This window comes from Pinus tabuliformis, chromosome 3_2 (genome assembly GCF_031772625.1).
Source record: "Pinus tabuliformis cultivar Carrire ecotype Pingquan chromosome 3_2, CPIR1, whole genome shotgun sequence".
NCBI lineage: Eukaryota > Viridiplantae > Streptophyta > Pinopsida > Pinales > Pinaceae > Pinus > Pinus tabuliformis.
Window position 1 is genome coordinate 1130280772 of NC_142302.1, and position 14957 is coordinate 1130295728.

The following is a 14957-nucleotide window of genomic DNA, read 5'->3' on the forward strand; positions in this document are numbered from 1 at the left end:
AGAGGCATGTCTCTAAGGACGTGACCATTCATGAAGGGATGTATGCCTAGGTATATAAGCGGGCCCTCATTGTGACACTCTCATCATCATATTCTCATATATATATATATATATCTTCAACAGACATCTTCATATTCCAAGTGTTCTGGGGTATTCAACTTGTGAGTACAAACTTTGTTTGTAACATGTTGGTTGCTTGTAGTGGGCTACATCCACTTGTCATTATAGACATCCCTTACCTCTTGTATAAATAGAGGAGTAAAAAGAGTCTTTATCATATACAATCATTCACTTATGGTTATTATTTTTCACAGTTGGGTTAGATATGTAAGAGGATCATTAATCTCTCTCTCTCTCTCTCTCTCTCTCTCTCTCTCTCTCGCACACACACACACACACACACAAATCTTATTTGTACTTTAACAATCTTTATCTGAAGTCTAGGGCTAGGTTTTAATCCCTAAGAAGGCATTGGAGTTAGAGATTGGTCATAGACCCTTGCTGAGGAAGAGAAATGAAGATGCCTTACATGAGGCCAAGGAGGACTTGTTGTAGATGATTCTAGCTTGTTGAAGTATCTATAACGAAACTAGGGTTTTTCTTAGTTTTCCCTAGCTAGGGTTTTGGAGAGCTTGAATTGCCATGCCAATTTGGGATAAGCTAAGAATATGTATTTAAAAGCCCAAGCTAAGAGGATGTATTTGAACTTCATCTCTTATGAAGCTTTCAGCGATCCAAATTGTCTTATCATAGATTTGAGTTTTGGCTATCATTGTCTTCATGGTTTGGTAATTTCCAACACTTGTATGTTTTGTTGATGTAACATTAGCAAAGGTTAAAATTGTTAGAGAATTTAACATTGATATTGAACAATAATAGGACAAATTTACTGATGTAAATCTGCATTAATTGCAGAGATTTCAGATTTGGCTTATACATGAAAAGATTGTCTTAAAGGGTTGAAACTTGAAACTTGTTGACAATGGGCTGATAACTCACAGGTATTGGGTTCATGGAACCTCTAAAGAGGTAAAATTTCTAAGTTTGAAAAGAAACCTAATATGATATTCTACACATGATATAACTTTAAGATAGAATCCAATCGTGAAAAGAGATTATTTCTTGCAGAAGAGTCATGGGTCAAGTGCAAAACAGTTTGTCCAAACTCATATGAATTATGCAACCTGCAGAAGTTAGAATAACCGTGCCCCTTGTTGAGGACTGGGCACATGTTGGCTGCAACACACATAACACAAACTGCAACTCAAATAGTCAAGGCTCAAGCATGAAGGTTGCAGGCCGCAACAGTATCAAGAGTCTTTAATAGCATGGCATCAAGCAAAGTCACCAAGCTGCAAGTATATGGTTAAATCCTCAAGAAAATGGCAAGCCATGGGATGCAATGGTGAATACAACTTAGGGATTTATAATAACATACAATTATTTTGTCGTGTTTTGATATTTTTTCAATACTAAAAGAAAACTATTTAAAGTAACTAAAAATTGAGAGTTAAATAAAAAAAATTGGCAAATTTAATTAACAATCATTGATTCTTTTATAGTTCTATAAAATTTGCATGGTATAAATTCATGCAAAAAAAAAATTGATGGATTATTTTCTGAAGAATGGATAATTAATCTGTTTAGAACAAAGGACTAATTGCCCCATAAAGGTAGCTTGGGCCATAAGTTAAGGCTTGAACACTCTATTTTGTATTGGGATTTGCCCCTCATTGTTTCGATTTTATCTACCAATCAATCAATGAAATCTACTTTTGACTCTTCATTGAGATCTCTTAGAAAACTCGGCCTCCAATACTTGGATTTGCAAGTGCAATCTACTTCAATGTGCAAGTACCCCAACCCTTCTGCAATTTGTATGCATGATCCGGGATTTAAACAGGAACGCAACAAATTACAAAGATAACCATAAACACAGAGATGCAACGGAAATAATACTTCATTTCATTAATGTAAAATACTGAAATATGCTTACAAACAGGAATGGAAATAACCCAGCTAGCGCGATGGTAGCTTATCTCTGAGAAGAGATGTGGCAGCTACATGCCTCTAAACTGCCTGACAATGAGGCTCAAGGGCCTTTTTATTATTGAATAATAAGAGCAAACCCTAAACAACCAAAACACTAACCCGAGGAGATGTAAAACCAAGAGTTTATGGGCCCCATTGGGGTGAGTTGGACAGCGAACTTCCCGGGGTCGCAACTTGGTCATATTATCTCTGTTTGACGCGCATGATAGCCCGTTGGAAAGATCTCTCTGAGGACTACGACGAAAAAGACGATTTTAGACAAAAAATCATTGGCGGTAGATTTCCAAAAAACGTCGTTTAGGGCCTCAAAACAGCTCCGGAAGTTTAGGACCCGAAAAACTGCTAAAAATAGTAAATTGTGCTACAATTAAGGAAACTGAAAAACTGAAAGAAGCAATGGTGGGGGTCCAAGTGGAATTGACGGGTGGCCACCAATATCCACCTGGATCATTCCTCCCCCCTTAGGAAGAAATGGTCCCCATTGCGTTGAGTTCCTCCATGAGATGAGGGAACTTCTGCTGAACTTGGTCCCTGGTGAGTCACTTGCCCTGGTGAAGGAGTTGGCCTGCTTTGACAACTCGATACAGTTGGATATTCTGCTGGCGAGTGTGCTTGATCTGTGTGTCCATGATCTGATCAGTTGCAACTTGTTCCATGCAATCTGGATTTAACTCTGTGGGTGTGAGCTGTTCTGCAATGTCAGATGTGTCTAGTAATGATGGAAAGTATGGCCAAAGGCGGTCCACATTGAACACTGGGTGCAAGCCAAGGAATGGGGGAACGTTGAGCTCAAATGCATTGTCTCCCATAGCCTTGGTAATAGTGTAAGGACCATATCGGAGTGGTCTGAGTTTTCGATAGGCTCCGGTAAGGCGTTCCTTTTGCAAATGCAACCAGACTTTGTTTCCCACCTGAAACTTGTGTGGCACCCGATGTTGATCATGTCGCTGCTTGTACTTCGCATTTGATTTCTCCAGAATGTCATGGACCTGCTAGCGAATATGTTGGATGTGCTCAATGAAGTTGTTTGCCTTATCTGTTTCCGACTGGACATGAGCCGAATCCGGAATGAGCTGTTTATGGGCCCCATTGGCATGGCCACATCAATGGGACATAGTAGCTGGAATCCCAAGCCCACCTGAAAAGAGTTGTGGCCAGTTGAATTGTGGAGAGCCTGATTGTAGCTGTGCTGAACATAGGGGAGGCTCTCGTCCCATGTAGGTGGATGCTTTGAGTTGTACATGGGCAGAATGTGTACAATCATCATGTTGACAACCTCTGTCTGGTCATCAATTTGAGGATGGAAGGCTATGGACTTAATGAGTTTGGTGTCCAGCATCGACCAGAGACTAGACCAAAATGCACTGAGGAACCTACTGTCCCGATCTGAGATGATAGGTTGTGGGATCCCAAAGTATACCCACACTCGTTCAAAGAAGAGTTTAGCAGTGGCTTCTACTGTGATATTCTTCTTGCAGGCCGCCATAATGGCCATCTTCGTGAATCTGTAGACGACCACAAAAACAGTCATTTCCATGCTTAGTGGAAGGAAGGCCTGACATGTAATCCATGGAGATGGATTCCCAAGGTCAACTAGGGGTAAGCAGCGGGGTATAGAGACCTTGCTTTTTGATGGTCGGTTTGACAATGGTGCAGGCAGTGCATGATCTGATGTACTTCCCAACATCCTATCGAAGATTCGGCGAATAGAAATACTTTTGCAGTACTCCCACCGTTTTCTCAACCCTAGTGGCATAACAGGGCATCCTGGAGGTGAAAATCTGGAACATGCTAACCCTCCAAGAGTGTCTGGTATGTTGGACCGCCCCGCCTTGGCTTTGTCCTTGTTCTGCAGTTTGGGGGCACCTTTCCCTTGCTTCGGATTCGCAGATCCAAAGTCTCGCTTCTTCTATTTAAACTTTTACTCGACCTTGACAGCATATTGGTATGTCGTGCCAAGCGAGGGGATGTTCAGGAATTCTATTTCTTCCTAGATGTACTTGTGCAAGCAGTGGCGGTATTTGAGTACCAAATGCTGCTCTGAATCCTTAATACCCAACTTTGTGTGAAGGGTATGGAAAACATTGGTAAACTCAGACACGTCTTGGTCCCTTCCCTGCCACAGCGTGGTCCACTTTATGTATTGATCCTCGTAGCTTCCGACAGAGTAGTACTACACCTTGATGGCATCCCGGAATGAATTCCAAGTGGGTGCGGCTGAAAATAGTGAGCCTATACTTTCATCCTTCTACTCGCAGTAGGTTTCCCACCAATCCTTGACATGGGGGGCTACTTTGAGAAGAGTGAAAATAATCTTTTCCCAACTGGAAAAATCATGAACAGAAAAATAACCCTCTAGCACATTTAACCATTTATTGACAGCATCTACGTCTATCTGACCCTCGAATATGGGCATTTCAAAATTAACTTGTACCTTAAACGGTGTGGCGTTTCTAGAGTAACTATTGGAAGCCAATGCGTCGCCCCTAGGTAACCGCTGAAGGATCTGAGCAAAGTTGTCCATCATCGCGTTCCTTTGTCGCTCAAGGGCTTCTTCGAGCAAGATTTTGATAGGATCTCCTGCCCCTTCGTCTTACTTTTCATCCACCATGGGAGGCCGTCGGGATTTGCGAGGCTAGTCTTGCAAAAGTTCGACCAATTCAATCCATAACTCCTTATATCCCGACCTCATTGAGGACATGTAAAGAAAAACAGAGAAGAAAAGCAAACCGCTCTAATACCATTGATCAGGATTTAAACAGGAACGCAACAAATTACAGAGATAACCATAAACACAGAGATGCAGCGGAAATAATACTTCATTTCATTAATGTGAAATACTGATATATGCTTACAAACAGGAATGGAAATAAACCAGCTAGGGCGATAGTAGCTTATCTCTGAGAAGAGATGTGACGGCTACATGCCTCTGAACTGCCTTACAATGAGGCTCAAGGACCTTTTTATTATTGAACAATAAGAGCAAACCCTAAACAACCAAAACCCTAACCCGAGGAGATGTAACGCCAAGAGTTTATGGGCCCCATTGGAATGAGTTGGACAACCAACTTCTCGGCGTCGCAACTTGGTCATATTATCTCCGTTTGACGCGCATGATAGCCTATTGGAAAGATCTCTCAAGGGACTACGACGGAAAAAACGATTTTCAACAAAAAATCGTTGGCGGTAGATTTCCAAAAAAAACCCATTTAGGGCCTCAAAACGGCTCCGGAAGTTTAGGACCCAAAAACTGCTAAAAATAGTAAATTTTGCTACAATTAAGGAAACTGAAAAATTGAAAGAAGCAATGGTGGGGGTACAAGTGGAATTGGCAGGTGGCCACCAATATCCACCTGGATCAATGCATTAGATAAATATCTCCTTCTTTTATTTCATCTGAGTTTATTTTTGCTATCATTTCATATTCAAGTCAATAATTTGCAGAAGTGGTGTCTATTGCAAGGTTGCATGGAGCGGGGACATTTTTGAGAACAAAAGCATCGAAAATGTCATTTTCCAAAAACATTATATATATATATATATATATATATATATATATATATATACAATGGGGAAAAAACATCCAAAATTTCAAACTAGTTGCACAATATATGAAAACATGTGTATTTCTACATAAGTTAGGACCAAAGAAATGACAACAGAATTCACATGTTCATCATAAATGATGCAGTAACAGAGTTAAGACCCCAAAACCAGATGAAACAGTGTGTCAAGTTACTCAATGCTTCACTAGATGATGTGATCATGTGTTATGTGCAGCGTTAAGGTGAAATATCATACCAGTAACCATAGTGATGAACTCAGATCTGAAATAGTAAACTTGAACCTGGACGTCAAACTTCAGATGAATTTAGGTGCTAAGAATGCAATCAGTTTCGCCCAAACATTAGGTCGTTCACCTGCCTTTAGCATCATGAGATGTTGCAGATCATAACATAGCCTAAACATTGCAATACTGAACCAGGGAGCGTCTTAATTTCAAGGGACCGTGGTCCCAAAGTTTGGAACCACAGACTCAAGAGTGGTTCTGTCCAGAGTAAGGTTCCAGGCTCCAGAACTAGAACAGGCAGGGGGAGGGGGGTAGTGGGGGGAGGACCAAGGGTGTAGTTCCTGCAACATAGGTCTATTGTACTTTACAGACACTATATTGTTATACAAAATTCTCGGCATGCATTAATTAGAACACGTGTTTAACCCTGTACATGCTTAAATTTGAAAGAATGTGCCTATGCAAATGTCTAACACTTCAATATAGTGAGCTATGAAAAAAAAGAGAACACCTTTTCTTATGGTGATGAAAAACTTGAATGCTGAAAACTATTGGTGTGATGGAATCTATACAATTCAGAGGGGTTTTTTGCTGGATAGAATTCAATCATTGCCACAAAATGCAACGATTCTAAAATGCCAGAACAAGTATTCGCATTAACTGCTTGTGACCACAAACTCTCTTGATGATTATAGTAAAAGGCACAAGCTCTCAACTAAGAGTGTCCTAGTATACATGTGAATACTTGCTTAGAGAAGGAGCCACTAAATACTCTTCTTGAGCATTAGACAAGTGTTCTAACAAGAATACAATGGTTAAATGTCAAATCACACAAATTATCTGTTTGGTTAGACAAATGGAATGGCATATTGTCAACACAGGTGGAACTAGTTTTATAGTACGTGCACATGAAAGTTTGAGCAGCCAACTGAAATGAAGCTGTTACAGCATATCCGTTCCACTTCTAGACATAAGATGGAGTGGCACAGCAGCTAGGCTGGCCATTTCCAAATGTGACTTCAGTTTCTGCCATTACAAGGAATTAGTGTAGTTATAGATCATCATTTAATACCATGCATTTGGAAGTGAAGTATGTTGAAACAAGAAAATTGTCTGCAGTTGAGTTATTCATTAATCAAATGCAGCTAGTTTTGTCACATTGTGGAAAAACAGCGCTGGTTGACAAAGAAAGAATGTCATTAGGCTGTACGCTGTAATGAAAAAGAAAAAGGAACATTTGTAGCTACAAATTACGTGGCTTATACTATATTTTAATTAACAATGTTTGAGTTCCGTGCAGTAGTTACCACTCGCCTGCAAATGGTAGTCAACTAGTTAAGTGATGATGAAATTGCCAATATAATTACAGCAACACTATGCCATTGCCAACAGATGCATTTTAAACTGCACAAGGAATTGTGCTCAGGGACGCGTACACACACACGCACACAGTGCGATCAGGCTAAACTTGGATGAAAACACCGACGCCGTGCCTATGAGCAAACCGAGCTCGGTAATTAAAGCTCTGTGGTAGACATACAATCACCAAGATGACCTAGGAAAACATCGCCAAATTGTCGAGTGGATGTTACCAAAAACCCTAAACTTCACATAAGCCTTCAAAGAAACTTGCCAAAATACCCAAAATTTAATTCAATTTGAACCTAAGGACCTTAAATGTACTTAAAGCTCTGTGGTAGACGTACAGCCACCAGGATAACCTGGAGAACTTCGGCACATTCTTTAGCGGAATTGCTCAAAAACCCTAAGCTTCGCTAAAACCCTCGCGGAACATGCTGAAATACCCTAACTTTATTTAAATCTGGGCATTGCATTTGTGTCTAAATAACCACTGAAATTTCCCTAGTATCCCTCGAGGACGAGAAAGAAACAACACGAAGCTGAATAGCCATACCTTCTCACAGTGTTGTCAGCACTTCCACTGAAACCCGATGCGTCATCGTGAAAACAGCAATCTAAAACCGGACCTCCGTGTACGAATAGACCCTTTAACGAATTCGCGCTTGCATCATATAATTGCACCTTCTGTCAAATCTAAAAATAAAAGGGTTAATGATAATAAAAATGTGAGTTTCTTGTAGGTACCGATAATGCGGGAAGGCAGCAATTGAAGAAGAAGAATAAAACGATTTACTCACTCTGTCCCATGAGGAGACGAGCAAATGGTCGCTGCGATCGGAAAATCTCAAGTTAGAAATGCCGTCAGTGGGAAGATTAGCGAGCTCCCATCTCGAGCCGGCACCAACGGGAGACGTTGCCGCCATGATTTCCTCCCGCTTTCCGCCTGAGGTTAAATCGACGCTTCTTCTAGTAGACTTTGATCGCTGGCCAATATAAGCCGAACTGTTTTGAATATTTAAAAAAGTGATTTTTAACACTGTAGCTCCATCTCAAGTTAGAAATGCCGTCAGTGGGAAGATTAGCGAGCTCCCATCTCGAGCCGGCACCAACGGGAGACGTTGCCGCCATGGTTTCCTCCCGCTTTCCGCCTGAGGTTAAATCGACGCTTCTTCTACTAGACTTTGATCGCTGGCCAATATAAGCCGGACTGTTTTAAATATTTAAAAAAGTGATTTTTAACACTGTAGCTCCAGTTTTGATACCCTCGGACCTTGCTCATGTATCAACAAATGGCGAGCCTGCTAGCTCACCAATTTGAATACGAACCCACTTCCCCCATTACCCAGCAGAATGATGTGTTTTCGATATAAGTATTTATTTAATTTATTTTCTTTCGGCCATCTAGGGGAGTTTAAGATTTTGCTAGGATTTGGTTTAAAAATCTGAATGTATTGTAATTTAAAAATTATCAAGTGTAGTGAAGAAACAAATTTCAATTGAATTTATTGAAATGTAAATCTTGCGTAAAAAGTTAAAAAATAATAATAACTATTTATCTTGGTAAAGATTTCTATAATTTGGCATTTTGTAAAGAGTAAAAATTAAGAAGTCTAAAACAAATTGTTTTCGGGTGAATGCTTGGTTTGATGAGGAATGCAAAAAGGCAAGGAGAATGTGGAAAGAACCAAATAAGGATAACATAAAACTCAAAGCTTATAAGTAGATATTAAGAAAGAAGAAGGTCAATTTCATCGTTTCAAGGAGGGAAGAACTAATCATCCTTTGGAAAAATAATCCCAAATTATTTTGGAATGAGCTCCAACCAAGAAAGATGCAAACTGAAAATAGTATTACAACTTCGAAATGGTTTGACTATGCAAGACAACTCTATGAGGAGGATCCCAAGGTTGACCCTCCCCTCTTGGTCAACATTGATATTGAACTTTTCATGGTGCAAGAGGTAGAGATGGGTATCAAGAAGTTGGATGCTGGAAAAACAAAAAAAAATCAGTAACATCATACAACAGGGTTTTCCATAGATTGGACAACTATTCTAGCAATACCTCTTTTCAAGAGCGGTGACGTCAATAATCCCTCCAATTATAGGACCATAATGCTAAACCCTTTGTTTGCAAAGCTATTTGGAAGCATGCCAAAAAATAAAATCAGCAAGTGGGCAGAAAAAAGAGATAAATGTCCTAAAGGGCAAGCAGGTTTTAGACCTAAACATTCCACAGTTGACCATTGTATAACTTTAAGGCACATCATTGAAAATGTTTGGGAGAAAAAAAGGAAGAAGTCTTTTGTTGCCTTGTTGATTTCAGAAAAGCGTTTGACACAGTTCCTAGGGATAAGCTTCGGCACAAAATGGAGGAATTCCTAAACATTTGAGAGCAATTGTGCATAGGTTGTATGAAGAAGTGAAAGTCAAAATTAAAACTTCAATAGGCATTTCTGAAAGTTTTAGCAGTGATATCGGGGTCAAGCAAGGTTGCCCACTGTCTCCTACCCTTTTTGGTTTATATATCAACAAGCTTTAGGAGTGGTTAAATTTGCAAGGGGGTGATGGTATCTATTTGGGCAAGTTTGTTATAAGGCTTCTTTTGAATGCAAATGACCTTATTCTGATTGCTAAATCTGCTCGTGGTTTACAAGAGCACTTACTATCCCTTAATCATTTTTGTAAAAGGGCGGGGATGCAAGTCAATATTTGTAGTGGTTTTCTCTAAAAAAAGAAAACATAACCAGCATAAGTTATACTTTAGAGGCAGCATTTTGGAAGAAGTTGCGAATTAAAAATACCTCGGAATTGACTTCAACAAAAATCTAAGTTGGGATGGATGTAGAAAGAAAAAAACTTTGGGGGGGTGGAAAGCATTTTGTGTTTTTCAAAATAGGTGTAGAGAGGCAGAGTTATGGGACTGGAAAACCACTTAAACTCTTTTTTGGGCTTCTAGTGATTCTGGTGATTCTTTATGGTTGTGAACGGTGGGCTAACAGTACATCTGACATGTAGTGGAAACAAATTGAGAAAATTTAAAAGTGTTTGATTACAAATAAATTCAAAATTAAAAGTCCAGTTCCTTATGCTATCTTGTTAAGTGAAACAAGGGTTGCTCCTATTGAAGCAATTGCTATGGTGTGAGTCATAAGATATTGAAAAAAAAAATTGAGCAAATGGAAGAGGGAAGATGGCCCAAGGTGGTCTTTAATGACATATTGTGCAAAAGAAAAAAGACTTGGATGCAGCAAAATAACAAATGGTTTAGTAAATGGGGTATTTGCTTGAACACGTGTCCCATAAACAGTAAAAGGATAAAAGCTTTTGTTATGGATAAGTTCCACAAGCGTACTTGGGATAAGGAGTTGGGGAGAAAGAAAAAGTACTATATTGAAGTGTTTAATCCCACTCATAGTCATCGACAAAAAGCATTCATAGAGGTCAATATTTCTTGGAGAGCCAAAATTCTTATTGCTCAATTAAGGACTAATTCTCATCAACTCCGTTGTGAAACAGGGTGTTGGAAAAGGCCAAAAGAAGTGTGGGAGGAAAGAGTGTGTATTTTTTGTTCTTCCGGAAAAATGGAAACAAAAACTCATTTCATTTTAGAATGTGAGGCCTTTAAAGACAACAGGGAAAGTTATGTAGATATTATGGCAACTAGCTCTTGGGATAATCTATTTAGCGAGGGGTTTGTCGAAAAGTTGGGAGCACTTATTGTGAGGCTTCATGGGGAAAGAGCCAAATAGATCAACGAGATGAAGAAGTAATCTGTCCAATAGACTATCTTTAGCATCGTGGACGTTAAAATAATTTTATTTCTTTCTTTCTTATTCAATGACGAAACTTTTAATTTTGCCTAGCGTTATTTCATTTTTGATAATCTATTTATTACGTCCATGAGAACAAAAAAAATGGTTGTTTATCTTCTTAATCACAAATTTTATGATTAAAGTTAGCGTATAAATACTATATAATCATTATAGCTCATAATAAGTAAGTAGAATTAACTGTGATGGGTGTTGAATTTGTTTGAAATAAAATTTAAAATGTATTAATATTTATATTTATTATAATTTAGAATAATTTTTAATATATAATATTGTCTTTCTTAATTTGACATTTTCTATAATTTTGAATGAAACTTTTAACTCTTAGAGATCCTTGTTTTTCAAGTTTTATTTGTTAATTTTAGTGGTAAGAAATAAAATTTCCATGAAAATAAAATTTGATATTTCTTGTAAATATGTGCAAATCCTCTAACAGTTAGAGACAGTTATTTTATTTTTGAAATTATATTTATTACTTTCAAATATAATAAATAGAACATTTATTGCAATAAAAATGAGTAATTTTTCATTGTTCACTTTAGAAAGATTTATGTGGGAATGATATATATCGATTCTGGTATTATTAGTTTTTAAATTTTCGAATATTTCTTGTTTGTCAATGCATAAGCTAAAAAGAAACCCGAAAATATTTAACCTATGTATATATGTAAGATAAGTACTAGCCCCAAGGGTTAGTGCTTTGATACTGTTGATAGTTGTTGTTGATTACTAGTTTGAGAGGGTTAGTGCTTTGATATTGTCGATAGTTGTTGTTGATTACTAGTTTGAGAGGGTTAGTGCCTTGATATTGTTGATAGTTGTTGTTGATTATTAGTTTGAGTCTCTTCAATTCCCTTGGGGCGAGGCTCTATAATCAAGGCCGACAATTTATCCAATTTAGCATCCACGAAATGTGGTGAAGTACTCCCTACTTCATTTACTTTCATTCCATTTGTGTGTGAGAGATAAATACTTAAAAAAAATATTGATATTCAATACTATTCTAGTTATCTAGAATAAAACTCTTTAATATTCCCCTCCACAATACATAAACTAAAAAAACCCTAAAATAATTAATGTATGTATTATAGATAAAATATAAATACTCAAAAGGAAAGTATTATTCAAACACGTTTCTAGTTATAGAGAAAATAACAATTTGTAAACACTAAATAATCTTGAAGAAAGTTAATGTGTGTGATATAGATTTAAAATACATATTCAAAAATAGTATTCGAAAACTTGTGTATATAGATAAAGGGATATTTCATTCCCTTCAACTGTTTTCCATTTCATAAGCTCACTTCGGCAATATCCAGGCGTTATTGTATTTTTTATATTCTATTTATTACGTCCATGTTCCATGAGAACAAAAAAGATTTTGTTGTTTATTTTCTTTATCACAAAGTTTATTATTAATATAAGTGTATAAATACTAAGATTTTGTTGTTTATTTTCTTTATCACAAAATTTATTATTAATATAAGTGTAGCAGGGGCTTCTCACACAAGCTTGCTTCTCCGTTGGCCTTGTTGTGCCTCTTCACTTATCTTCAACTATCTTCCTTTACATGAACCCAACGTGAACCCATACACGAACCTACTTGGATATTTCACGCTCTGTCGACCTTTCACACGGCTTCCCTCACCTTTTAATGGTCTGGCGTCCCTTCTATCCTTTGGCGAACCTCTGGCGAACTTTTGGCGAACTTCAAGGCAAAGATAAATAGAAAACAACTACTACACAGCAGAACATTTATGTAAGCTCACATGTACTCAGATGCGGAATGAAGGGTAACACTCTTCTTATATTATTTCTAAAAATGAAACTGATTACAAAGTATCCCTTCCAGAGATTGACTGTGTTTGCATTTATCGGACTTTCGGCTTCTCATAGAGGAGAAAGCACTATCGAAGGCTTCCTGGCAACACATAGACTCTGTCTTAGGATATACAGACTCAAGACTCTAAAACTCCACTAGATCAGGCCACTTTAGGTTCTTACCAGTGCCGAGCACACTGATCCATAAGCTTCTCAGATCTCTAAGACTCTAAGACTCTCAAACTCTCAAACTCTAAGACTCTAAGACTCTCAAACTCCGAATGCCTAGAATGAGCCTTACTCCTTTCTTATATAGAAAAAGGAGGGGACAAGCATCCAGACATTTGGGCAACAAACTTTTGTAACGATATTCTGTCAGTCATGGAGATGTGGCTCAAAGCGCACCAAAAGTCGGAGAAGTGCTCCGAGTCTCGTGACTGAAGAATCTTTGTACTGGAAAACACTGTGGATGATTTATCAAATCCCACGGAAAATATTCTGACAAAATATTTACAAGGTGGATGCTTTTGTACAGAAAAGCCCACGAGAAAATTGGTCATGAATAGTCCTCATGACTAGACATCATTATTTTACAAAGTGGAACCTTTTAAGGACAGGCCCACGGGAACCTTTAAAAGACTGTGATTTCGGGGAACCGAAATCTTTTATATAGATTTTCATCCCATGCTTTAGTAAAAATCCTCCTGACAATCATGGGTTTATTTAAAATAACTTGATGTTTTATTTTTGTCAGGACAAGCCATTCATAATGCCTTCCCATATATTCTCTTAAGATTTCATTATCAGAGAGTGGCATTATATCTTTAACAGTGTTGTAGGGAGAGTGAAAGCAAGCAGGAATATTATGTTCAAAACATATGTTGCAACCCAGCCTCATGTATGCCTCATGGTACATTGGATCAATAGTTGTTCTATTAACCCCGTAATCTGTCCACCATTTTTGGAACCATTCACACTGTTGATTTCTTTGCATGATCCCAGTTGTCCCAAATTTTAATTTGGTGTAGTGGGTTTCGTCTTTTCCGTCAACATTTAGCATGTCCCACCAGAGCTTCTTATATCCTGCAAAGTCATAGACTGTGTCAGGAAAAATAAGCTTAGGATCATTTCCGGGCCATAAGGCTGCATTATGTGTCATTATTGGCCAGGAAAGATTTCTAGTGCGATTTATACTGATATATCTGTTATAGATTCCTCTTTGAATTCCACCATGGGACCAGATCATAGTGATGTCGTGGAAATCACTTTTAAGGGCATCTTCTGCAAGGAGTGCATCTGTTCTACTTTTTGTATAGACCATGTCATGGATCCATTTCCTACCTTTAGGGTACACTTTCCTTTCGGGTACTAGATGCAAAATATTTATATGTGCTTGCAAGTTCGCATCTAATATTTTTGTATTTCTCAGTTGCTAGGTTGGCTTCCAATTTTCCCTATATTCAAACCAACTCTGATTTTCAGGGATTGTTCTCAGGGTTTCCTGTTTTTTAAATTAATCCCATTCTGTAACAATCACCATCACATGTTCATGTTACTAGATATATTCTCTGCTAAGAAAATCTGGCGAACAGTTTTCTACCCCTTTGATGTGATCAACTTCAAAATCAAAATTGGTAAATAGGGCTTGCCATCTAGCGAACTTAGCTTCTCCTGGATTTTTAATGTCTTTGGTTAACACCTTTTTTAAATCCGAGGCATCGGTCCTTAGTAGAAACTTATTGTTAACTAGATGGACTTCAAACTTATCTATACAATTCCACGCAACTTTAACTTCTTTTTCTATGGTGGAATAGTTTCGTTTTGTAGGGTTCCATGTTCCTGAAGAAAATTGAACAATTTTCTCTCTTCCTTCCTTTATTTGTTTAAGGATGCCTCCCCATCCAATGTCACTGGCATCAGATTCAACAATCTTGAAAGCATCATCATCAGCAACATACAAAATAGGGAGTGTTTTTACCTTGGCCTTGATTTGTCAGACTGCTCTGGTGTGTTCTTCTGACCACTGAGGTGGTTCTTTCTTCAATCTTTGATTCAACAAGCTCTCGTGTGTTTCTACTTTACTACCATCTAAAGTAGTCCA

At 38.0% G+C, this 14957-nt stretch overlaps 1 protein-coding gene across 1 annotated transcript in view; it reads right to left on the reverse strand.

Annotated features, from left to right (window-relative positions):
• Positions 1 to 8341, reverse strand: part of LOC149184660 (mitotic checkpoint protein BUB3.1-like) — a 73617-nt gene extending 65276 nt beyond the window's left edge. The window contains exons 1-2 of the mRNA XM_089417646.1: positions 8002 to 8341; positions 7758 to 7888 (exon numbers count right to left, since the gene is read on the reverse strand). Of these exons, the coding sequence (XP_089273772.1) occupies positions 7758 to 7888; positions 8002 to 8127 (257 nt within the window). The 5' untranslated portion in view covers positions 8128 to 8341. The remainder of the gene's footprint in view (positions 1 to 7757; positions 7889 to 8001) is intronic.
• Between the last annotated feature and the right edge of the window lie 6616 nt (positions 8342 to 14957).